Here is a 26,164-nt window from a genome sequence, read left to right as displayed (position 1 = left end):
CTGTTTTTCTCATGCGTAAAAAACAGGCGTAGTGCCAACACATCGGAACATAAGGTTAAGGACTTGAAATTTACACTTTGCTTGGCAAGATAAAAAATAAAGATGTCTTTATGGGAAATGATTCTATTATATACAATTCAGAGCATAAATAAAATAATAACACCCAGAAAATAAAATGATTAAAGCATGCCCATTGTCACACCATGAGGAGGGGGCGAGCAGCCGAGCCATTTATTTTGTGTTCACATCTTCTCTTCATCCAATACAGGAATATAGTTAGGAATCTGTTATCATATTAATATTATTTGGGCATTCAACCAGTCCAATTTGGTCTTTTTTGGCCTGTTTATCCCAATAGGAAGGGAAGAACTATATCAAAAAATTTAAAGGTAGAGATTTTTGTTTTCCTTCTACAGATTCAATGTATTTGTGATATACTTCACCATGCAATGTGAACCAAGCAGGGTACTATCTATAGAAGAGTAGTATAGCTGTGGACAGGCTGGGAGTACTGTGGAAGGTGAGAGTCTCTGAAACTGGACTTGTTGGAGACCAGGACCCTCAGCTTCAGAAACCGGTAGGATCAGGGATTGACCAGGGAGCAGCAGGCGTATCCATAGCACCATGGCAGCACCACTCCTGTAGACAGTCAGTGAAGATTACTGGAAGCCCATGAAGATAGTTCAGTAAGCTGTCCTTGGAAAAAAATAAGAGGTCTGTGTACGTGAAATGAGTTGAAGGAGGTGATTGCGAGATCACAGTCTAATATGGAGTCAGGTGAGAACCTTTGAGGCGTAGCTTGTCCGAAGACTGATTATACACAAACATGTCTCGCCGATGAGTCTCTTTGTATTATCTAGCGGGCACCACCTTCTCCCTGCCGTTCGGCTTCCCCTTAGCCGAACCAGCTGGCTTCGGCCTGGTCCTGGCGGGCACGGTGCCAGAGGGGGTCTGCGTGGTGGCTTCCTGTGAGGCGCTGCGCCGCATGGTGGTGGTAGTAGTCCTGGGCGGTAGCATGGGGACGGTTGGGGCTCGAACTGAGAGGGGCTGCCTGGATGGACATACCCTCTGAGGGGAGGGGCTGTCAGTCCTGCAGTGGGTGGAGCTAAGGCTGCGTCGGGTTCCAAACAGGACTCGCAGGGGCATTCGAGGGCTGCCAGACGGGCCGGCGGACGGGCGGGGACATGAGGAGGAGGACCTGGGTGACACGGGTTTGGATTTCCTTTGAGTGCTGAGAGTGCTTAGTCCAATTTTCTGACTCCTGTGGAAAGAAGAGTGAAATGATGTCTTTAAATTATACAAAAATATTTAATCAAAGTGCTTCAGGACTGTAACATAAACAGAATCCTACCCATTAGTGATGGATGATGCTCCTTTGGTAGTGTTGGAGTCGGGCAAGGAGAGAGGGGAAGGAGCAGCAGCAGCACGCCCCTCTGACGGCCTCTTTACGGGGGTGATGGGCCTGGGGATCCTGCTCCTGCACTCCTTGGAGCCTTGCTCTTCAGTCGGTTTGAGACGGGAGCTCCTCCTGGACTCATCCGAGGTATGCGTGTCCTCCTCTGAGCCAGTGGTGGACAGAGTTTCAGAGGCCCTCCGGCGCTCATCGTCTCCAGAGGACAAGGATGAGGACGTCCCAGACAGCATTCTCCTCCTCATCCAGCGACCCTGTTGTTTCTGGACCAGCATGCGGGCCAAGTCCAGCTGCCTGGCCCTCTGCTGGAGCCGAGTGCGAGCTGAGAGGGAGGAGGACCGCTCAGAGCCAGAGTCCTCTTCAGAGACGAGTATTGGGATTCGGCTCCGGAGTCTGGGCTTTGTGGCAGCTTGGAGTTCGGATGCAGTTGTCTGAAGCTTGGCAGCTTCTTCGCTGGATGATGGCTGTCGGTTCTGCTCCTGTGACAGATCTGTATGTTCATGAACTGGTGACATGGATTCCGGGACCGGCTCCAAAGGCTGGGCAAAGACAGCTGACGGACCATTCTCAGTTTTTGGATGTTTGTCGCCTGGTGTTGTTTGGTCTGGCACAGACTCCTCTGGAGACTCTCCTGTCTCTGGTGCTGCCTCCTGCTCACCACCTTCATCCTCTAAAGCTGATGCCTTCATGATGGCCGAGACTTCCCGGTCACTCTCCTTGGCAGAGTGACCGTTGGAAGACATGACATTGAGGTGTGATGTCTCTGCAATGTGGATGAAAGTGCGTTCAACTTTGGTGAAGGGCGGTGAAGCAGGAGCAATGGGAGTGGAAGGCCTCAGGTCTGACCTGAGAGCAGGGGACAAACGGCCGGTCTCAGAGGGTTCAGGCTGAATTGCCTCGCCAACCAGGAGGCGGTCGGTGCGGGAATTGAGAGCACACGGTGTGGCCAGCTCACCCTCGAGACCATGGTCACCTCCAGAGGGAGACTTACGAGTGTCTCCAGGCGAAAAGAGGACGAGGGTTTTGGAAGCGTCCTCCAGGTCAGGGTCTGCATCTGCAGCTGAAGCGTGCTCCCTTTGGCCCCTCTGGTCCTCGGCCATGAGTGTGGAAGGTGCGGCGTCCTGGCTACGCTCAGTGCTCTTCTGACTGGCCTCACTGTTGGACTCGCTCTTTGTGACGTCATCGTCCTTTGGCCCCAGAGGCTCTTGGACTTCTTCTTCCGGCGTGGCAAAGCTCCGGCGCTGGGGCAAGGTACCAGTGAGCATGACGGTGAGGAAGTCGGCCCTCTTGGCCTGCAGCTGTGGAAGGATGTGGAAATGCTCCTTTTCGTCGCTCTGACCCTTTGTCCGGTAGTCTGGGGATGGGGGCAATGGGTTGCTCTGGTCCGTGGGTGACAACACCTGCAAAAAATATACAAAGCATGATCAAAAAAATTCTTAGAAGAACTTTGTGACTCCTGAAATGCTATTGACACCAATCACTCATTAGGAGTTAATTATGACCACTGAAACCACAAATATCCATATTTATTAAGGACGCACAATCACACACATAATGTCTGAGCATGATCAAAAACCTACAATAACATGATAAAGTACGATGAAATGCAGTTTATAAACCCTCTGAACACCACCATCCAATTGAAGTTCTGTACTGTAAAAACCGGCATTATTGTCGAAATTGACAATACTTCAATATGTACAATATGTGGAGAAAAGTTTTTATGGTCTTTTTACGTATTTTTTTGGTCTTTTTTATATTTTTATATTTTGTGTCTTTTTGTTATGTTTCCACATCATTTTTTGGGTAATTTTGTGGAGAAAACTGATTTTACAACATTCAGGACACTTGTGGGCACTTGGAGAAGTATTAATATATAAATTATATTTATTACAACTTTTAAAAAATAGTTTATGTCCGCGTGACAAATATTCACTGAATATCTGTTTGCTCTGTATGTGTGTGTGTGTGTGTGTTGAAGTCCAGGTGTGACAAAGAGACACTATTAGTGTAGTATGACTCTCAGCAGTGTTGCCAAAATGAGTGTGTGCTGCTGGCAGCAGGAGATCATCGTGTCCTCATACCTAAATGTAGTAATTACTATTTTAAACATTTGGTTAATGTGGTCAAGGGGTCGCCGGCTGTTGAGCTGACTGTAGACGACAACACTTGCACCTGCTGAAACAGCCCATAACGACCCATATGAGCCTACAGTATATCACAGAGTGCTCTAAAAAAACAGTTCACACATCATTATAAATAAACGTTCAGTTTGCGGTTGCAGTTTCATTGAATTTAGGCTACAAAACCACTGACCCAGATTTAGATTTTTTAAAAAGACAGTTTAAAAAGGAAATAAATTATGTGAATGCTGTAAGTGAAGTAGTTAGTCAGTCGACGTGACTACTGGAAGTGACATAGTTCAGTAAAAATGTGATGCAGGAAGTTAAGAGATGTTTGAATCGCATCATTTAACGTTTGTTTTCATATGGGACATGAACCCTGTTCTCCTGGTGAAAGTCCTGGTCTGCAGCCCCTCGGACCCTCCAGCTGACTCCCTGCTGGCTGGCTGCTCCATGTCCGGGTGGGAAGAACAGCATACAGCGTTAACACTAAACTCAGGTGGAGGAAACTAAAAATTTAAATATAATGCAATAGGCATCCTGGTCTCACAAAAATCACATGACATGAGTCCGTTTGTTTAAACACAAGTTCTGTGCTGCTGACACCTAATGTGTGGAGCAGCACATAAACAACAGCAGCAAGTTAGTGGATCAGCAAAAGTAGCTCACGCATTGCGGTTGCCAAAAAGCTGCAGTTTCTGTGAATTCCTGCTACAAACCCAACAGGTGCTCAAAATCCGCCCCAAATTTTTTATTTTAAATTTTAAGTGTTCCCAAGTGAATGAAATCTCACGCACTGATGTCATGATGAAGCCTTTGCCCCCTGCCCTGAAAATGAAAATAATAATAAAGGGACAGCTCAAGTTAAAAAAATATGAGCTTTCTCCTAATTCTATCTACAACACCAGCCTGGAAAGTTTGCTGAATTCAAGTGTACCACACACACACACACACACACAGTTGGGTTTTCACTGAAGATCTTCTGCTTTTATTTGTTTTCCGCCGTGACCGTGAACTTCTTTTGTCTCCATTGTTAAAGCGTTGATTGCTGATACTCTTCATAGAGCAGTCCTCTGTAATAAGTTACAATAACTTACAATAAGTTACATTAACTCGTTGCCCTTCAGCTGCCTGTTGTATCGTCTGTTATCATATTAGTGCTCTGATGTTTTCTGTCATGTTTCATGTTGTTAATCTGCCTTCAGCTCCGCAGAGAGCCTCTTACCATCAGGTCCACTGAGCTCTCTTAACATTATGAGTGGTTTAAACAACAGGGGAAAAGCTGTCGACTGATATATATTACATATATAAATATAATATAAAGGTATAACTAAAAACCGGCACAACTCAACAATTAATCCCTTATAGCGTATTCATCTTATATCTATATGTACCCCTCGTTCATAGTGTAGACATTGATTCCATCACTCATACTGTCAACTGCACTTTATTTGTACTGATCTGTTTGCACTACCTACTGCTATGTGCCGCTAAAACCTATTGTATTTATTTATATATTCCTGTACATACTTTGCACTTAACTGCATTTTTGCATTTCTGGTTAGTTGCTTTACAGCATTTCGGTGTCCAAGTACCTGTAGTCTGTGCAGTGACAATAAAATTTAATCTAATGTAATCTAAAAACTCTTGTTAACCAGCCCAAAACCTGTCCACCCGCCCAAGCCCATTTTTGCCCACACACTTAAACTGAAACCGCCCAGTCTGGCAACACTCCCTCCCCTGTGTGGCTTCGCTGCTTGAAGCCCTTTACAGAGAAGTTTGTTCTTGTTCTCGAGATGGCAAGAACAAGAAAAAAGTTCCTTCTGGCCGGGACATTTCAGACTTTACAAGAAACTCCACTGCAGAACTCGTGGAAGTCGTCACAGGCCCCTCCCACTGCAGCACACACTCTTTCAAACTCACATTTCTCACCAATCAAACAATCAAAACAAAGTTCGGCCCAGATGACAGGTCAAGAACAGAGAAATGACCAACAAAAGACAAAAAAATGACAAAAACAATCAAAATTTACTAAATTACCCCAAAAAAGACACAACACGACTGTAGACAACAACACTTGCACCTGCTGAAACAGCCCATAACGACCCATATGAGCCTACAGTATATCACAGAGCGCTCTAAAAAAACAGTTCACACATCACCACTGACCCAGATTTAGATTTTTTAAAAAGACAGTTTAAAAAGGAAATAAATTATGTGAATGCTGTAAGTGAATTAGTTAGGCAGTCGACGTGACTACTGGAAGTGACATAGTTCAGTAAAAACGTGATGCAGGAAGTTAAGAGATGTTTGAATCGCATCATTTAACGTTTGTTTTCATATGGGACATGAACCCTGTTCTCCTGGTGAAAGTCCTGGTCTGCAGCCCCTCGGACCCCCCAGCTGACTCCCTGCTGGCTGGCTGCTCCATGTCCGGGTGGGAAGAACAGCATACAGCGTTAACACTAAACTCAGGTGGAGGAAACTAAAAATTTAAATATAATGCAATAGGCATCCTGGTCTCACAAAAATCACGTGACATGAGTCCGTTTGTTTAAACACAAGTTCTGTGCTGCTGACACCTAATGTGTGGAGCAGCACATAAACAACAGCAGCAAGTTAGTGGATCAGCTGCTTGAAGCCCTTTACAGAGAAGTTTGTTCTTGTTCTCGAGGTGGCAAGAACAAGCAAAAAGTTCCTTCTGGCCGGGACATTTCAGACTTTACAAGAAACTCCACTGCAGAAGCAAGTTCTGCCCAGATGACAGGTCAAGAACAGAGAAATGACCAACAAAAGACAAAAAAATGACAAAAACAGTCAAAATTTACTAAATTACCCCAAAAAAGACACAAATCTACCAAAAAATAAAAAGTAAAAGTAACAATACCGACAAACAATAACAAACATAACAATTACCGACAAAAAATGTAAAAAATTACCCAAAAAGAAAAGACGGAATGACAAAAAGAAAATGTAAAAATGATAAAAAGGAGTTATTTTAAGAATCTCTTTTGTTTAGTCAATAAATTTTTTGTCAATTTATTCTGGGAATATTCTCCTAACGTGTGTATTATATATTTTATAATGTTTGTGTTTGCAGATATTCACTTTTTTAATCTGCCTTATTATCACAGATTTAAAGGTCTTCATCCTTTTTATTCTCTCTAGTCATCGTCAATCAGTTCAAAACACTTCAAAATAAATATCTGACCTAAAAAGAGTTCAGTTTGACTGAAAAGGTTTTGCATCTTTTATTCCTATTTTTAGATTTTTTTCCTGCCGTTTATGTTTTTGATTTTGTCGTGTTTTTACTGACTGGTTGGTCTGATGGGGAATACTTGTGAGAAATGTGTTCCCTCTCTTCGGCTGCAAGAACAAAGTGACGTCATTGTGTTCTTGCAGCCGGAGAGAGAGAACACATTTCTTCTGTTGTAGCCTTTATTCTCCGCGCCGGTGTCACTCATTCCTGCCTGTTAAACAGGGAATCTGTGAGTCCAGCATGAAAACTGATCCACTGACTTTACATGGGTTCGGAAGAATAGAAGGGTTTTATTTGTCATTGCACAGTGAAATTAAAAAGAGCAGCTCTCGTTTTAGTGCAACAGAATACAATTATTTAAACAAAGTGAAAAAAATATAAGCAAACCTATAAAAAAGCACAAGAAGAAGACGTAGAGGGGAGCAGCAGGTTTGGGATATTTACAGGGACAGAATGGGAGTTATTGCACATTTAATAAATATATTGCACTGTTTGTTCCACAGTATTTACATGTTTGTTTCTGTAGATTTATTTCTTGGAGGCGTTCATGGCAATGACAGCTCTTGATGGAAACTGTTCTTGAGTCTGTTTGTTTTCGTCTTTTTTTGCCCTGAAACGCAGTCCTGAGGGTCAGGGTTGAAAATATAATAATAATGTGTGGAGAATACGTGCCAGCAGCACAGAACCATACTTTCACATAACTTTGTGCGATGGGGCTGGCGGTGGGTCTGAGTCAAAGACTGGATGTGAGAAACATTCCCAGGCTTGGAGGAGTGACAAAGGAAGGAGCACTTGCTAATACAGCTCTGGAAAAATGAAGAGACCACTGCAAAATGATCACTTTTGCTGGTTAATATTTATAGGTACGCCTTTCTGATCATCTGCTCAGCTACGAACAATCCAGAACTCTAGGACCATCAGGGACTGGTCTGCTCCGTGTTGAAAGTCAGAACTAAACTTGAAGAGGCAGCGTTCAGTTTCCTAAAAAGGCCAGAGGACCCAGACAGACTGAGGGACTCCTTTCGCTTAGCAGCTTCTTTTCAATTTTAAAATTTTATATTTCAATGTACTTAAATATTTTTCCTAAATATTTTATCTGCTTGTTTTTTTAAAATCTTTTATCTGCTTGTTTTTAGTCTTTTATCTGCTTTTATCTGCTTGTTTTTAGTCTTTTATCTGCTTTTATCTGCTGTTTTTTAGTCTTTTATCTGCAGTTTTTTTGTCTTATATCTGCTGTTTTTTAGTCTTTCATCTGCTTGTTTTTAGTCTTTAATCTGCTTTTATCTGCTGGTTTTTAGTATTTTATCTGCTGTTTTTTAGTCTTTTATCTGCTGTTTTTTTTGTCTTTTATCTGCTGTTTTTTAGTCTTTTATCTGCTTGTTTTCAGTCTTTTATCTGCTGGTTTTTAGTCTTTTATCTGCTGGTTTTTAAGTATTTGATCTGCTTTTTTTAGTCTTTTATCTGCTTTTTGTAGTCTTCGATCTGCTTGTTTTTAACCTTCATTTTTTATATTTGAATGCCATTCAATGTTGAATGTTGTGTAAAGCACTTTGAATTGCCCTGTTGTTGAAAGTTGCTACACAAATAAACCTGCCTTGCCTTGCCTTGAGTAAAATGAAATTTTTTGTTTCATTCGATAAATTGGTGAAAACATTACCCTCAAATCTGATATTAAAATACTGCCATTTAGAGCATTTATCAGCAGAAAACTAGTCAGAATAACAAAAAAAGATGTTCTGTGTTTTCAGACCTCAAATAAAGCAAAGAAAACATTTTTAAACAACACAACACTAATATTTTAATTTAGGAAGAGTTTAGAAATCATTATTGGTGGGATAATCTCAATCTTTAATCCCAGCAGTGTTTTTTATGATCTTCCTCATAAAGTGAGATTTGGTTTAGCTGATCAGTGTCTCATTGAGTAGAATGAGGAAACTTGTGTTGGAATCCAACACACTGGAATGGACGGGCTGCCATACATGTACAGATGCTGATTTAAGAAACATTTGTGAGAGTGGTCTCTTTTTAAGAGCTGTGTGCTAACATGTGTAGCGCTCGCTAACGGCCCCTCGCGGTAAGAAAGGCAGCAGGATCTCCATCATTTTTTGCCCCCAAAACCATTTTAATGTCATTTTGGTTGTACACAAGCTTTTCAAGATTGTCTAGATTACATACATTGATATAAAAGGCACAAAAAATGCATTGCAGAGTTTATCCTTAGACAGCACGCAGTCTGATATCAGGTGATTTTCAAGTGTTTCCCTTCATAAAGATTTAACATACAGCCTGTACATACATACTAAACCCCGCTAAATATCATGCTATTAGAGATTAACTGCAAACCTAATTACTTTCTAAATGTCTGTATATATGTACACAGTTATAATTTACAAAAAGTTTAAAATACATGCTTTACCTGTAAATTATACAAGCAGTACTGTACAATCATATAGTGATAGAAAAGAAACGTGTACATGTATTTTACAAGTGAAAGACACTCACGGATCGTTACGCGGCGAGCTCTCCGTTACCTCGACAACAGAAACTCTGCTGTTATTGCAAAACACTTAGAAGAAACATTCAGACGCTTCAGAAAATACTTTTGTTTTGAGTCATAACTGAACACGCAGTTTCAGCTAACATCGCCCCAGGATGTGTTTAGCTTAGCTTAGCTTAGCTTAGCTTGGTGCAAAGAATTGAAGTATGTGGTTTTAGCAGCAGTTAGCATTTGAGCTATCTGTTAACCACTGAACTCACAGTCTGAGCTCTGAACCAGCTGACAACAGGATGCACTGATGACTAGCTCGTTAGCTAACAAGCTATGGGTAAGCTAGAAGTTTCCCCCTGCTTCCAGTCTTAGTGCTAAGCTAAGCTAAACACCTCCAGGCCGCTCTCTGTACTCGACACACAGAAATGTTCTTCACCTTCACCTTTTCTGGGAGAACATCTCACACTGTCCTCGCCCAGAACCACCACAGGTTTGTAAAAGCATAAGGACCTCATTTATGGTTTTGTGGCGACCTCTAGTGGCCACAGTGATTATGACGGAGGTGAAAGCAGGAAGTGAGCTGATGCAGTCTAAAGACATAGAAAGTCAGTTTGGATCAAAGCAGTTTAAATTAAATTACCAAAAAAAGACACATGAAAAAAATGTAAAAATGAAAAAAAAAAAGTCAAAAAATTACCAACAAAAGATGAAAAAAAATTGACAAAAAAATAGAAAATTACCACAAAAAAAAGATATAAAAATGACAAAAACAAATTGATTATTATGATTTTAAGAATCTCTTTTGTTTAGTAAATAAAAACTTTGGTCAATTTATTCTGGGAATATTCTCCTAACGTGTATTATATATTTTGATGTTTTTATCTGCAGATATTCACTTTTTTAATCTGCCTTATTATCACGGATTTATTCTCTCTAGTCATCGTCTTCTGATCTAAAAAGAGTTCCGTTTGACTGAAAAGGTTTTGCATCTTTTATTCCTATTTTACGTTTTTTTTCTGCCGTTCATGTTTTTGATTTTGTTGTGTTTTTACTGACTGGTTGAAGTAATGGGGGTAACCTCCCTTCACCTTTTATTGTGTAATATTTTACTTTTGTGCTAATAAACCACAACACGACTTCTCCTCAGCCCGACCAAAGAGTTTGGTTTCACTACGTTCAGGTTGGAGGACGTGGCTGCAGCGGGTCGTATCGGAGGTTGAATAAGATTTCCTGAAATGTCTGAATGTTCCTTTGAGAATCAACTATTAGTGACACACGAGCTTCACACTGATTGAATAACAAAGTGGAAACAAAATGAGCGCGGAGACGTCTAAACACACAGACGCAGTTCTGTTCTCTCTGCAGACACATTATCTGTACAGTATCACCCTGTTATTCCATAAAGACCAGCACCAACAGACCAAATATGCAAGAAAATGGATGTTTGGGAGGAGAGTAATAGTGTATTTTTTTATATTTTACATGTATAGTATTCTAGCGTGTGATTCATGAGGTATAAATGTTTTGCGAGACTCGACAGTTTCTGCACTGCATCTAGTTTTGAAGAAAATCTGCAGACACGAAGGCTGCGGAGCTGCAGAGCTGTGGATGTGATGGAAATGTTGGTTCTTTTGTGATTCATCAAAACCTTAAAATGTGATTTGTAGTTTGAAGTTGAGCAGGATGGCTCTGAATACTGCACCTTTGTTTTGGTTTTTCTGTAAATCACTTAACAAGTTACCATTTAATACATATTTTCGTGCTTAAATCAATTCAAACTATATATTTATATATTCAGTTTGACCAACATGAGGAGCAGCAGTGTGACAAACACAAAGACACAGATTCAATTTGAGACGTTGTTTCAGCCAAAAAGTCCCGTTAGCAAACACACAGAGGTCTTCATACAATCGTATGCTAACGGCACCATGTGTCTTCAAGATCTTAAAGGACAGTTTCAGCTGTTTTTAGATCCTGGGTTTTGGTTTTGTTGTCTTGGCCACAATCATGATTAAAAGTTAAACCTTTTACCATTTACTAGAGACGATAGAGAACGTACGGTTATGTTGTAACTTTGGTTCTCTGAGTGAAGAGACGTACAGCAGCTCTTCTGTTTGACGGACAGGCTAATGGGGTCTTTTTGAGTTTCTATCATGCGAACAGAATAGATTTAATCGTTAATTTTGGGATAAAAATGTATTCACACAAATCCAAAAGTTTTGTTCACAAATTCAGAAATGTTAACAGCAATCAAGACGGTTGGATTTACAGCTGATTGTATAACAAAGACACAACAGTAAGATGCATACGGTTTGAGTTTCTTACACAATGTAACGTAACTCCACTAACAGCCAGCAGTGTTACCATCACATGAACAGTTTTAATTATTGACTCAGCTCTGAATATATATATATTTGATATGGATACGGGTATGTGATATGGAATTAGACTATATCGCATGTATCAATATAGTTCTTGTCATATTTAGTTCTTTTGTAAGGTTCGTTATTCTTCTCTCATATAAATATATTTATTTCAGAAAAAGATTGGCCTATTTTATTTCATTGGCTATTTTTATTTAAGATATTTTTTCATTTTAATGTGCACTTTATGGAGCTTTGATTTAAAAAAAACAAAACAACGTACTCCTGTGGTTATACAGTATTTATGTTCACTTAAATAAACGGTTTCAATAAAACTACTTGTGACATGTCATATTTGACTTTGACTGAACATTTGCTCTCACTTTGCGATAAAAATATGGGGATATTGTAAATCAATATTCAGCCTAAATATATCGGGATAGGACTTTTGGTCCATATCGCCCAGACCTAATTAGATCGTCTTGCCACTAATCACATGTTCAGTGTCGAGCATCTTTATTATCAAAATGATCTATAACACTCAAAGGGTAAAAACTATGAACAATATGTACACAGCAAAATGAGAAAAGTGAAGGAAGTATGGTTACGTTGTAACTTGGTTCTCTGAGTGAAGAGACAATGGAGAACTATCAGTGGAAGTAGGGCTGGGCGATATGGCCAAAGTATTCTAGTTTCATAACTCAACAACAATATGTATATCACGTTAAGCATGTTTTCTGGTTATTCGGTTAATAAATTGTCTATATGAAATAACTAAAGCGTATTTTTGTCTTTTGTGATTTTTCGGAATGACATAAACCTTGCAATAATGCAATTTGGCCATTGGTTTTTGACATTGTGATGCATTAGACAATACATTATGGATAAATATAAACAACAAACATATTGTTTAGGGGATATATATATATATATATATATATATATATATATATATATATATATATATATATTTAGGGGATATATATTTATAGGGTCATATCAGCCAGGCCCTAATGTTTGTTAGTATCAAATTAGACAATGTAATATTGTATCACAATATCTTGATGTTTGTTTTAGCTAACGTGCTACATTAACTGTACGAAACACTGGCAGGCAGAAACAAACATCTGTGATCAATCGTCAGTTTGATAACTGAGACAAAAGCATCTCTCATGTGGTAAGAATTTCTGTTTTACTCTCATATTATGCATTATTTTACTGTGTTTTTGTACAATGCTTGCTTCTGTTAAACTCAAACTGCCACAAACTGCATTGTGAAGATAACTGCAGCCTGCAAGATCAGAAGAACACAAAGGTTGACAAGGAAATACCTTGACGCCACCTCACTAAATACCACACTAAAGGCTAATACATACTCTGCAAGAACAGAGAAATTTTCAAATTTCTAAAGAAAGTCACAAATTTACCAAAGGGGACACAAAATTACCAAAAAAATATGTAAAAATTACAAAAAAAGTCCACCAAATGACCAACAAAAGATGCAAAACTTGACAAAACTTGACTAAATTACTAAAAAAAGACTAAAAAAGAGAATGACAAAAACAAATTGAAAAAAAATCTGTTAAATTTTTAACAGTGTTAATTTTGTATCACGATATCTCAACATTGTTTTTTATCACAATATGATGCCAATAAAATACAATAAATTATTGTATTGAATTATTGCCCAGCCCCACATATTGTTCATAGTATTTACTGAACTAGCTAACCTGATAAGTGATCAGTGGTATCAAAAGGATCAAAATGCTACAAATATATAAACAAACACGAACTGTAAAACTTACTGAACTACAGGCTGTTAGTGGAGTTACGTGTGGTTCATGAACCAAGTCCTGTAAGAACTCAGTTATGTTGTTAAAAAACGAAATATCAAGAGAAGTCTGTGAAGATTTTGCTAAAGATGTGATGGTAAGGAGGGTCTGATCCGTGAGTATCCTCTTTAGTGTGAGTTATTTACAGTCAGAGGTGTGTGTTCTTGTGTTTACAGTACAGTGCTGTTATTAGTCACTTTACAGTCAGAGGTGCGAGTCGTACAAACAGTAGATCTCATGCAAAGAGAGCGACAGTCGGTAAACAGTCTCTTGGTACGACGTCATTAATGCTGCGGATTGTTTTTTAAAGTGTGTCGACAGCATAATAATAATAACAATAATAATAACCGCCTGTTTCCAGCTGCGTTCATCATGACACGGGACAAAACATCGACATGTATCAGTGACAATCTTGTACGGCAGGTGAATCATTTTGCAGGCGTGCAAAATAAAGTTAGCAGCGAGTCCACTTCATACATTCTCTGAGTGGTCGTACTGTAACGGTGCTGAATATAACGGGCGGGACGTCCTGAAACTCAGCAAGAAGCAGCATGAAAACAAACTCATCAGACCGGATCGGCGATGAAAACAGCAAGCGGTGCATATTAACTCAATGTAGCCCTTTAACTCAGTGTTTCTCTGCTCAGAGCGGCCGTTAAATCATCTTTTAAGAACTCAAAGCAACAAACCGCCGAGCGCCGCTTAGGTTCCACTCGGATTGAACCATTTTAACGTTGTTCTGATGGTGGAGATAAACACAAACACGCCTCCGTCTCTCAGGACAAAACATCGTGGTGCTGGACGCCGTGCAGAGATTCACCCGTCTTATCAAATCCTCTCTGAAGGGTGAATTCACAAAGAATGGAACGATAGCACCATGAAGCGGCATCACTTTCCTCAAGGACTCGTTCACAAAAGATGTTGCACCATATCATCACCAGCCCAACGACTATAGACCTTCAAGTTACGTGCAACGCATAAATCTAGTCCCTAACACTCTGATCCCCTCCCGGAGTTAGTGGCGCCCTCTAGCGGCCATAATAATTCTGAATGATGCCAAGGCAAACCCCCAGAACGTCCGTCTAAAGAACTCTTTAGATTTCTCTTATTGCATCTGTGTTCTGCATCCATCCCCCCAGTGATAAAGTGCAGCATTCGGAACGTAATGATGGAAGTGGAAGCAGGATGGAACCCAAACACACGACAACAACAACCTGCTCAGACACATTATGAAGTTTACCAAACAAACAACACTTCTCCACGGACGGCCAGCCACTGCTTCTAATGGACCTGATGCTATCTCCACCAACAGAACGCAGACAGTCCGCAGAACCAAACTCGTCCTCTGGAAGATCTGGACTGAACTCAAAACAGCATTCGAACGTGGAACGATGGACAATAAAACTCCACAACAACATTCTGAAGCTTTGAGCAGCTGTGGTTTCTCCTCATCTTGACATTGTGACTGAATTATCTCCACATCTTCAGACAATAAAGTGCGTCCACCAGCAACACGACGTGTCTGCCGCCTTCCAAGTTACTTAAGATCGCAAAGGTCTGGTCTAGGATGGGTCAAACAGACAGATGGCTGCTCGTGTCCCCCGTGGAACCAAGACTCAGTGTTATTTGGAGTCTGTTAGAAAAGTTCATTTTGAAAGGACACGATGTGCGTAACTAGCAGAAACTGACAGCGTCCGTAGGCGTGACTCCGATGAGTTGAGATCCGAATGTTGTTGCGACATCGGACGGACAGGAAGTACAGAAGCTCCTTCTGATCAACACTGAAATACGTACGGCCGTTTACAGGTAGAGTCCAAACATTAATACGTAGTTTAGTGCACATAAACCTTGTAACGTGAGTTTGTGACTCTGTCAACCTGCAGAACGTTATATTCTACGATCAGAACAGGACAGAACTCTGACGCCGGAGCTCAGAGAGTGAACTGACAACTTTACATCCACTAAACTACTGACAGTGTTTAACTTAATGTCCACAACCCTGAACCGTCCCTTTAAATCTGATCCATCACATGACTTGTACTCGACTCGGACCACTGAATCGTGACTTTGGACTTGAGCCTTGAGCCAGCCTTTGAAATTTTTAACAAATATTTGTAAAGCAATCATGAGTTTTGTCTTTTATTAAGTGGCACTGCTCTCCGGACAGAGCACAGTGTCACTGGTTGAGGAAACTTTGAGGTTCATGCAGGAACATTTTCTAATCTTTCTGTAACGCTCAAAACCAGTAATAAAACATCCATTGTGTCAAAATATGCAGCGAGTTCTGCTGCATCACTTGTACGAGTCACTGAGGAACAACCTATTGCTACATCGTCCACTGACTCATTCAAAGATCATTCAGAGCGTCACCAGATTCAATCAGATTCATCCTCGATCATCTCCCCACGACCCCGAGGAGATATGTCAGACATCATCTCCAGATGGAATAATAAACAAACACCACAGCTGCCCAAAGCAGAGAGCACAAAGAATTAGCCAGTAACACTTCCCATGATGCTCTCTGTCCTGTCCAACAATCAGAAAATAAATAAAAAATTAAGTGGAACTGGTGCCCTTCAGGATTCTTTTTTAATCCGATCAGAAAACGAACAACTGCTACATTCAGCGAGAGATCTGTTCATTTGTTTTTGTTTTGTTTTTTCATTTGTGGGGTTAAAAGTTGTTCATTTGTTTTCTTTCCAGTCAAGTCTTTTTGTTATTTTTTGACATGTTTTGTGAATCATTTTTTATGAAATGAATATTGTTCTGTCCTTTATTTGTTTTCCACTCTATTGTTGCTGAGTCGTGAATTTATTTAGTAATTTTTTTATGTTGTTGTTTATGAAATGGCATCGTGTATTCTTTTTTTTTTTTAAACACATTGCTGCGTTTCCTTTTCTTTTTTTTTCTTTTGTGTGAAATCTTTGCACCTTTGGGCCGCCATACTTCTCCTCAGAGAGTCAGTGCAGTAACAGTTTCTGTCCTAAAGGCTCAGAGATCAAAGAAAAGCTCTTCTACAGAGAAAACTCACACTTCTCTCTTCACACAACAAACATTTAATGAAGCAGGAGCGGCGGCGCGGCGGCAAGGCGTTCGGGGACACGGGGTTCGTGTCGTGAAGCAGTGAAGCGTGTCGGTGTATTGCTCGATGATCGTCGACTCCAAAGTCTCGGTGCAAAAAACGTGATCGCCAGGGGGACGACCTGCATTCCTCCACGATCGCTCCTTCATCTCAGCAAGAAAAGATTTAAAAAAACAACAAATAAATGAAAGCAGAAAGTGTGTAAAGCTTAACAGTCTGTTAGCAGCCTCGCTCGGTTCCTCTCCCCGCAGGAAATATTCAGCTTCACGTTATTCCTCCAGCTCTGCAGCGGCGTGTGCAACTTCAGCTCCGCAGAGACGCTTCTCACAGTTTATTGCATGGAAAATATTTCCTGTCTTCACCACTTTTCTCCTCTTCGTCTGTTCCTCCGCTTGAAAAGTCGTGGGTGGAGCTACGTGAGTGTGAGTTAAACTACGTGTTGAGTCATATGGCTTGTTGTGTTTAATTAACATGTGTTATATCCGTGTGTAAGTGTGAGTGTGTGTATGTGTGTGTGTGTGTGTGTGTGTGTGTATGCAGAGCCAACAGGGGGCGCCAAACCAGAAAACTCAACAATTTGTTTACTTTTGGTCCTTTAGTTTCTTTTGTCAGACTGTTTTTGTGTTGAGCGAATAATTCAAATAAGTTTCACTTTAATCAGTAATAAAGAAAATTGCTTATTGCTGCCCTTACAGACCTGCAGCAGATTGTGCAGCCTTAACCGATGCCCAGGGAATTATCAGAAACCAAACAAGAAAAAGCAGTGAAAAATATTATCAAAACAATTTTCTTTAGGAAGAACTAAACTGAAAGAGTGTCTGGTGAAGAAAGTTAGCATATGCGTGATAAAATATCTCAGCTGTTGTGACATTAAAGCATAGAAACTGAGCGGGCCTCCAGCAGAGAGACGCTTCACATCTGACACTGACGCTGCACAAAAGTTCAACTTTTAACAAAAAGACAAAATGTGCGGCGTGCGATGTGAAGATGCAAATGTCTCATATTCGTGCTAGTTAAAAAAAACCTGCCTGATTCTCCTGCACATCGTTGTTCTCATGCATCAGACTCCATTCAGAAAACCATCGTTTTAACAGCAGTTTCCTTGTGTTTTGCAGACAGACCTGACAAAGCATCAATTCAGACTTTTTAGCAACCTGAAGTCAGGTTGTAGTTATTTCAGCATTATTTATGAGTTAGAGCTAAACCTGTTTATTATCATGAACTCATGCTGGGCATTTATCCAGTTTCTGGAGCTGGGGGACATTATTCATCCAGACAGGAACACAAGCTGGCAAACACTTTACAACTCACTTTACACTAAAATAAAATAAAAAGTTCAATACTATTATAACCTAATGTGGTGTGACAGACTCTGCATACGCAGTGTGTGTGTGTGTGTGTGTGTGTGTGTGTGTGTGTGCTCTGAGTCCGTCTCTCAGTCCTCTCAGCTGCTGTTCTTGTTCATGAGCTTGGCTAACATCTGCTGCAGCTGCGTCCTCGACACATTGAGGACCGAGTGTCTGCTCCGCGGGCTGCCTGGCGTTGGCAGCGTGCCGGTGTGCCGCCGCCGGACCGAGGCGGCGGTGGCGGCGGCGGTGGCGTGGGCGGGGCTGCTCTCAGCCGAGCGGCTCCTCTGGATAAAGCTACCTCCTCCGTGCGGGTACTGCTCCGTCTCCAGGGTGGAGGAGGAGAAGACGTAGGAGGCCAGCCTCCTCAGCTGATTGGGCCGCGGTTGGTGCCGCTCCTCGTCCAGCTGCAAACAGACCAATCAGAGAGGAGGAGGGAGGTTAATGACGGGCTCCGCCAGGAAAAAAAATTGTATTTGATGTTTCCTACGGCTACGTCCCAACACTTGGTCTCCTCCCTGAGCCGGCGTTAGACAGGAGAGAGCTGATTGGTGCTCTCACACATCTAAAGCCTGCAGCTGATTGGTCAAAGTGTGTGAGGGGAGGAGCCTCGGAGTGTTGGCGTAAATCTGTCTAAGCTATCAAAGTTCTAGTTAGAATGAAGGAAGGTTAACAGAGTAGCTGTTAGCTGTGTGGGGCGCCAGATTGGTCAAACTAGCATCCCTCTAGCTGAACAAAATGGTGATGAACATATTTTTTCCCCCACAGAGACGAAGAAGAAGAAGAAGAAGAAGAAGAAGGAGAAGGAGAAGAAGAAGAAGAAGAAGAAGAAGAAGAAGAAGAAGAAGAAGAAGCACTTTAAAAGGACACACCAGCACGAACACTGCACATACTGTAGCTGTCTATGTCTGAGTCACACTCTGAGCTGCTGGATTTCATTGGAGATGCAAAAAGAAAACAGGGAACACAAAAGAGAGATGGAGTCGTCAAGCACACAAAACACAGACACACGACGGAGGAAAAAAAAGGGAGGAAATATGTGTGAACAGAAGGAAAAGGAAGAGGAGGAACAGAAACTGAGTGAGAGAACAGAGGTAAAGGACTATTCCTAAACTGTGCTTACCCCGAAACATCACTTTATTTCTTCTCGTGTTGTCCCAATGGCACCCTCGCTCTTTTCTCTCCTCAGGTGAGTCAAACTCGACATACTGTGTACGTTTAAAGCGATAGGTTGGGGGGCAAAGGCGTCAGTAGTTATGTGGAGGAGGGGGAGGGGGGGAATTGGAGAGGAGGAGTAAAAAAGAGAGTGGCAGTCCTCGATGGCTGGCGGGTCTATCGCTGACGGAAATCGGACACGGAATAAATCGGAGCTCGCTAAAGTCTCGCTAACAAACGGGTCTGTGCACACGTTTAAAACTGCAGGTGAAAGAAAATATCAGTGATGATGTCAGAAACATCCAGCAGGAGGAGCAAACCTGACTCATCAGTAACTAATCGATGAATACGATCAGATGGTCACAAACATGTAAAACTGAAAAACAAAAAATGGATTAAAGAAAATAAGAAATGAATCGATAAATCACACAGAAACAAAAAAATCCTGTTAGAGGAAAAATTAAATATAAGGTGAAAATAATTCAATGACTCCACACTCATGAAACCAGCGGTGCAGAGGTTCAGGACTCTGCCGACCCCCCCGACCTTCCTCTAGCGCCCCCATCAGGACAAGAGTTCACCAGAAATGCACAAGCACACACACAAGAAAAACAAACAAAAACATGGATTAAAATGTCCACATCTCACTGCTGCTCCTCAGAGGATGAACTTTACTGATGAGTGCTGCGGCCTGCAGGGGGCGCTGCGGCACATTGGACTGTCACTGATTGAATTCTCACATTTTACCCTAATTAGTCAGGTTTGATCCTCCATAACAAATGGTGTTTTCTGTCCTTTTATTAGAACTTTTCACAAAAATAAAATCTAAATATTAACACTGCTTCATCTCCTTCAGACGCAACATATGTTTAAACTGTTGAACATATATAGAATATTGAATATTTGACCTTAAAAATACATTTTTGTTATCAGTTTATTTTATTTGTCTAATCTAAGGAAATCCCAGAAGTCCCGAAAGGTCGCTTCCTTCTTTTCTTGTGCACAGAAAAAACAACACATTATCTTCCAGGACCTCCAGGCCTCTGTACAGTTTAGATTCTTTAAGATTTATTTTTTACTCATGAATAGATTTTTAATGCCTTTTTACCACCCGCCTGATCACCCAGAATGCTTTTTATGCCTAGCATAACGGGTCAGAGTTCATGCCCTTCAAATTAAAGGTACAAGTTAGAACCAAAAGGGCTTTCTGGAAGGAGATGCTGTGGTGGAACCCCTTTAAGCGTTGCCTGTTTCTCTCCTCAAATGTTTCAGAAACACATTCTAGTGACTGTTTAGCTTTAAAAGTAGATCGTTTCTGACCTGAACACCATGAATGGTTCTTCAAGGAACCAACAGGTAAGGGTTTTTTATGCTAACCTAAAAAGGTTACCCTGTTACCTCTTTTCGACCAACGTGACCCTAGTTCTTCTGCTCCAGCTGACAAAGCAGTTGGTGGTTGGAGACCAGCAGAGAGTTGGTGCCCCTCTGGAACCAGTTTTCCTGCAGAGAGCCGGTTCTTTGGCTGTCCAAACTCCAAGAACGGGTTCCAGATTCGGCACCGGCTCTGAACAGACATCACCATGAATAACTTTGGTGCTTTACAAAACACGTTCAGGTTCTGGGACAGGAATCCTCCAAGAGCTTAACTGGTTCCATCAGGAAACTTTGATGAAAGGGTCTTTGTGGAACCTTCAGAGGTTCTACTTTTAATAACCTGTGATGGTTCTTTAAACTTATACTTATACTTTAAGTTTTGTCATATTTGTTTAAACTGTCTAATTATTTGAAGAATTAATAGGTAAAGGTTTCCTGCAGAACCTAAAAAGGCTACCCCATGGCATCACCATGAAAAAACACTTTTGGTTCTATCTTGAACATTTATTCAATTAATTTGGGTGCCTGGCTGCCATGAATTCAATGAACCAATATGTAAAGGCTTCTTGCAGAACCTAAAAAGGTCATCCAATAGCGTCAGGAATGTATTTACTTCACTTTGGTGCTTTACAAAACCCCTTCAGGTTCTGGGACATGAATTCTGCAGGAGCTTTACTGGTTCCATCAGGAAACTTTGATGAAAGGATTGTTCTTTTAGAGTCAATGTGACTTTTTAGCGCAGTTTCTGTGTTCAAATCGTCCCTTTGTTGGTGACGTATTTATTTGGTCTCATTACTGCAAAGGGAAGAGGCCTAAAAGAACCTCAGAGACCTGTCCAGGCTCAAAAAACCTGTTCAGGCTCAAAAAACCCGTTCAGGCACACAGAACCCGATCAGGCCCAGAGAACCCGTTCAGGCTCAGAGAACCCACCCAGGCTCAAAGAACCCGTTCAGGCTCAAAGAACCCATCCAGGCTCAGGTGTTCTCAGAGTGTCAGTGTCTCTTGCTGTGAATATTACCAGAGAACTCGAGATTTTTAAGTCGTAAATGTGAACACTGATTAAAAAAATAGTTGTTTTCTGTGAAACATCTGGACTGGTGTTTACCAAAGGATCGCTGCTTTTATTATTAATTATTAATAACTCATATTGTATGACTGGAATATTCCCTCAGGGGTCAAAATGTTTAAATGATAAATATCACCATGAATTCCTCGTTAATTGACAATAAGATTATTATTGAATGTATTACTCTTAAGTGTTTCATGTTTTAATATGCAAATTAATATTTTTCTTATTAAATGTATTTGCATAAACAGAAATATGAACGTTGAATAAAACCAGCTTCAAAATGTTTGTTTGATCAACGTGCGTCGACGAATAAATTATGACAAACAGTTTTGATAAGCGATGAATCGTTACAGTGAAGTTTTCTCAAATCTCTGAAATCTTTTTTTTATATTTATCTGAATATCTTTGTGTTCTGGACAGAACACCTTGGACTCTGACGGACATTTTATAGACCGAACCATGAATGAATGAATGCAGAAAATATTCAGCAGAATAATCAAGGATGAAAACAAAAATAATACGCTACAGCTCTCCTTTTTATTCTTCCATAAAATCAGGTAATTGTTTCATTTTGTTTTTAAGTTTTTACAGAGGGAGTTATGATATTAATAAAATAAATAATATATACAGCTACAGATGAAACTACCCTGTAGAAATTATTTTACAGGGTAGTTTTCTTGGGTTTTTTTCTACATTAAGTGCAAATGTCATAAAAAAAAAAAAAGATAAATTGCCTTTATTACAAATATTAACCGTAAAATAAAAATCTGTTAATTGATATAATTTTTTTTACAGTATGAGTTAATAGCTTAATGGTCTTGAATGTTAAATTACAGTGAATTTTGTGTCAAAATACAAAAAATATTCATATTTCTGAATGTAAAATAAAGGAAACTTTCTGTTTTCTGACAGTAAAGCTTTATATTTAATGTAATTTTTTTATTAAATCTTACCAGACATCTTAAAATCATCTTAAAAACAAACACTTACCATCATAATTTTAAAAAAACTTTAGTTATTCTACAGCTATGTTTTTTATAAAGATATTTAGTTTATTTTTAGTTTATTATGGTAACTTTTGCACTTTTTACCATTTTTTTGTGATTTTTCTTTACGGTGAATCATATCAGATTAAAATGATTATTTCTTGTTTTCTGAAATGTTTAATATTTAAATACACAGATGAATTATTATCTGAGGTAACTGCAAACACAAAGAGATAAAGTGAAGTTTTCTTTTCCTCCAGTCTGAAAGAAGAGAAATAGAACTAAACCTCTAAAGTTGTTCTTCCTACATATTGAGGGCCGGTCCTCACAAACACACAAGTACGGGGTTGTGTGTGTGGTGTGTGTTTGTGTGTGTGTGTGTGTGTGTGTGTGAGCATGAGAAATCAGCAGAACAACAGAGGATGAAAAAACATCGTCAGCATCCCGACACAGAAACATCGTCATGGCGACGCAGCTGCTGCCGCTGCTTCCCATTCACTCCTTCAAAATAAAACAATGTTCCAAAGTAAAAGTCATGAGTGAACGCAAAGAGATGGAAGAGATTTCAGTCTGCAGCACACAGGAAGATCCAAGAACACATCCTCCTCTCTGTGTCCTCATGTTTCACTGTAACATATAAAATCTATATAAATCTATAAGTCCTGCAGCTCTGTGGAATCAGCACAATCAGAACAACTCAAACATGTCTTTGTGAAGAATAACACAGTTAGAATGACAGTAAACAGAAAGATAAGCCTCAAATTTATTTGAGTTATAGATTATATAGATTTTGTATGTTGCAGTGAAACACGAGGACACAGAGAGGACAGAGAGTGTTTATGGGGTTAATGTGGGATTCTTATAGTGTTTAAAGCATTGCTCAGTTTATATAACATCAGAAAGCTTCTGTGGAACAGAGCTGAACTCCTGTGACATCTCCTCCTCCCCTCAGCTCATATAGAAATAAAACATCACATATAGTAGACATGCGGTGTGAAAACAGCCACTGTTCCTGTTACATAACAAAGATCGAACCTCAGGACTCAGCGACAGTGATCCAGTGAAACCAGAGTCAGTTAAACACTTTTCTACTTTCACACTATCTGAAACATTTGTGAGAACACAGCAGCAGCGTGTCCCTGCTCACTGTTTGACAGGAACTCTCACATGTGTTTTCCACAAACTGTTGGCATGTCTTCACCGTGACACCTTCAAAGGACAGCTCCAGCATGAGTCCACATGTTTCACTCATCAGAAGGAATAACTAAAGACTGAAGGCCTGAACACAGGAGTTCTATCAAAGGGTTGAATCATTTGGATCATTTTAGGTCAATAATTCAGACAGAATGAGGAGCTCAACAAGGAAAATAGGCCATATGAAGCCAGAAAAAAGAGATTTATGTGTGATTTCATGAGAATAAACGGATCTAAAGGAGCTGAAATAACTACAACATGATGCTGCATTGATGCTTTGTCAGGTCTGTCTGCAGGAACACAACAACACTGCTGTTAAAATGATGGTTTTCTGAATGGAGTCTGGTGCAGCAGAGCTATAAATGGATGGATATAATTTATTCGGGAGATTTTATGGACTTTTGAACAGTTTTTCAGAAGCTAAAAACACAAAACAAATAGCATAAAAATGTAACTATTAGGATTAAGGAAAAAAGGGATACTTTTATGTTATTTTGCCAATTTTATGGGTTTTACACATAGTCAGTATGAACCAAACAGGCCAGCATTAGCATCTGTTTATAAGAAGGTAATCTGACAGACCACAGCATCAAGATGAGCAGCTCAGACGGAGACAAATGTATGAAGATTCGCCTCAGAACAAGTTTTAACCGGCCATGGCCAGTTTTGTTTGAGGTCTGGAGTCTTAAGACCCCCACAATCCGAAGGGATCATATTTACCCTCTTAAAGGGACAGGTCAGGATTTTGGACATTAAGTTGTATGAAACACTTTGTGTTGTTCTGTCTGGTTCTGATTGTAGAATAGAAAGTTCTTCAGGCTGACAGTCACAGACTAAAGTTTCACTGCACAACACGAGTCATTTTACTGCACACTGTCGTTGTATTTACTGGCTTTTTCAAGAAACAAAACAGTCTCAAGCGAAGTTGGTTTCTTCATATTTTGTCCTTTTAATGATTCCTTGTGTATTCAAGCCAACTTCTAATTCCTGCTGCTGGAGACTAGATGTGTGTACGACTTAATTCTATAGCGAAGCTTGTAATTACAGTCCATACATTAAACATTTACATTTAGTCATAGGGCGTTCAGGTAGGTGCAGTACCCGAGACAGCTTTGTAGGCCAGCATTAGAGATTTGAATTTGATGTGAGCTGCAACTTGTAGCCAGTGGAGCTCGATGAGCAGCGGTGTGACATGTGACCTTTTGGCTGGTTGTAGACCAGGTGCGCCGCCATACAGCCAGCCTGATCTGTAGGAGGGAAACGAACGATTGAACCGACGACCTCGACTCTTTCAGGACTTTCGCTGACTGAATTGTAAAAACATTCAGACTCGACTCATTCTCAGGTTTTGGAACGTGATTTGTCGGCTAGTTGTTGTGTCTGCATGAAGAGGAAGGGGTAGGCCTGTCACGATAATCACTATATCCACTTAACGCTCCATATATAAAAATGGACACGATAATGTTATCTGGACTCAATATATTGTTGTTTAGATGCATGACTTATTGTGCTTTTTTGTGCTTTAAAGTAATGCAGCAAATGTTTGACAGGCAGTACAAACTGCTGAAAAAAAGCTATATTTCCCAAGCAGCCATTCCAGCTGTTTATATATTATTTTAGTAATAAAATAATATAATACATAATGTTTATCTCAGTGCAGTTTATTGTTAACAGAGCCTAAAAGTCTATTTTATTTGTTTTGGTTGTAATTTATTTACTTATGTTTTATTTATCTAGGATATTTTAATATTTCTTTTCCACATTTCAATTCCAATGTTTAATATTCTCGAGATTTAAAAGTCATTGCTGTGGTAAAGGATGTACTTATTATGCTCTAATATGGTTATAAAACTAAAACAGCATTGATATAACGATACTTTGGTTTATGGTGATCCTGCTGCCTGCTGCTCTGCCTCTAACATGATAGAAACATGTGCAGTGATGCTGGATTCGTCCTTTAAGCTGCATGTTGGCTGACAGATGAGCGAGGTGTGGCGGCTGCCGCAGAGCGCCTCCTGGTGACGGCATCCGGTGCAGTGGTCATCAGGGTGATGAGCCGCGCAGCAGCCGCCCACTTCCTCTTCTGTCCGCCAACATCGGAGAGCTGAGAGCTCTCCTCTGATTGGCTGGCCGGGTCTCTTACCGGTCTTTGAGGTCCGATGGGCTCCGACTCCCTCCGACGGGGGCGTCCCGATGGCAGCGAGTGACACGGCGACTGGGCGGGGCTCCCGCCGCTCCTCCTTGACGCCTCCTCCTCCGTTAGAGTTAGCATCCCTCTGCTGCTGTCCCTGGTGTGGGTCTTTGGACGGACCACGAGCTCGCCTCCTGCAGGAGCAACATGGAGACAGAGTTACACCAGATATAATATGAAGTCAATGTCATTTCAAGGGTTTTTCTTACTGGGTAACTATCTAATCTCAACTATTTTAACCCTCTGAACCACAGAAAGAAACTGTAGAAACAAAAATTATCGTCAGTGTTT

General features: G+C 40.5%; 1 protein-coding gene across 1 annotated transcript in view; it reads right to left on the bottom strand.

The window, feature by feature from the left end:
• Positions 1 to 424: 424 nt before the first annotated feature.
• ttbk1a (tau tubulin kinase 1a) overlaps positions 425 to 26,164 on the bottom strand; it is a 47,006-nt gene continuing 21,266 nt past the window's right edge. Inside the window, exons 14-16 of the mRNA XM_059330538.1 lie at positions 25,826 to 26,007; positions 1,352 to 2,811; positions 425 to 1,261 (exon numbers count right to left, since the gene is read on the bottom strand). Coding sequence (XP_059186521.1) covers positions 853 to 1,261; positions 1,352 to 2,811; positions 25,826 to 26,007 — 2,051 coding nt within the window. The 3' untranslated portion in view covers positions 425 to 852. The remainder of the gene's footprint in view (positions 1,262 to 1,351; positions 2,812 to 25,825; positions 26,008 to 26,164) is intronic.

This window comes from Centropristis striata, chromosome 1 (assembly GCF_030273125.1).
Source record: "Centropristis striata isolate RG_2023a ecotype Rhode Island chromosome 1, C.striata_1.0, whole genome shotgun sequence".
NCBI lineage: Eukaryota > Metazoa > Chordata > Actinopteri > Perciformes > Serranidae > Centropristis > Centropristis striata.
Note: the sequence above shows the minus strand (reverse complement) of the source record. Positions and strands in the feature narration are given on the sequence as shown.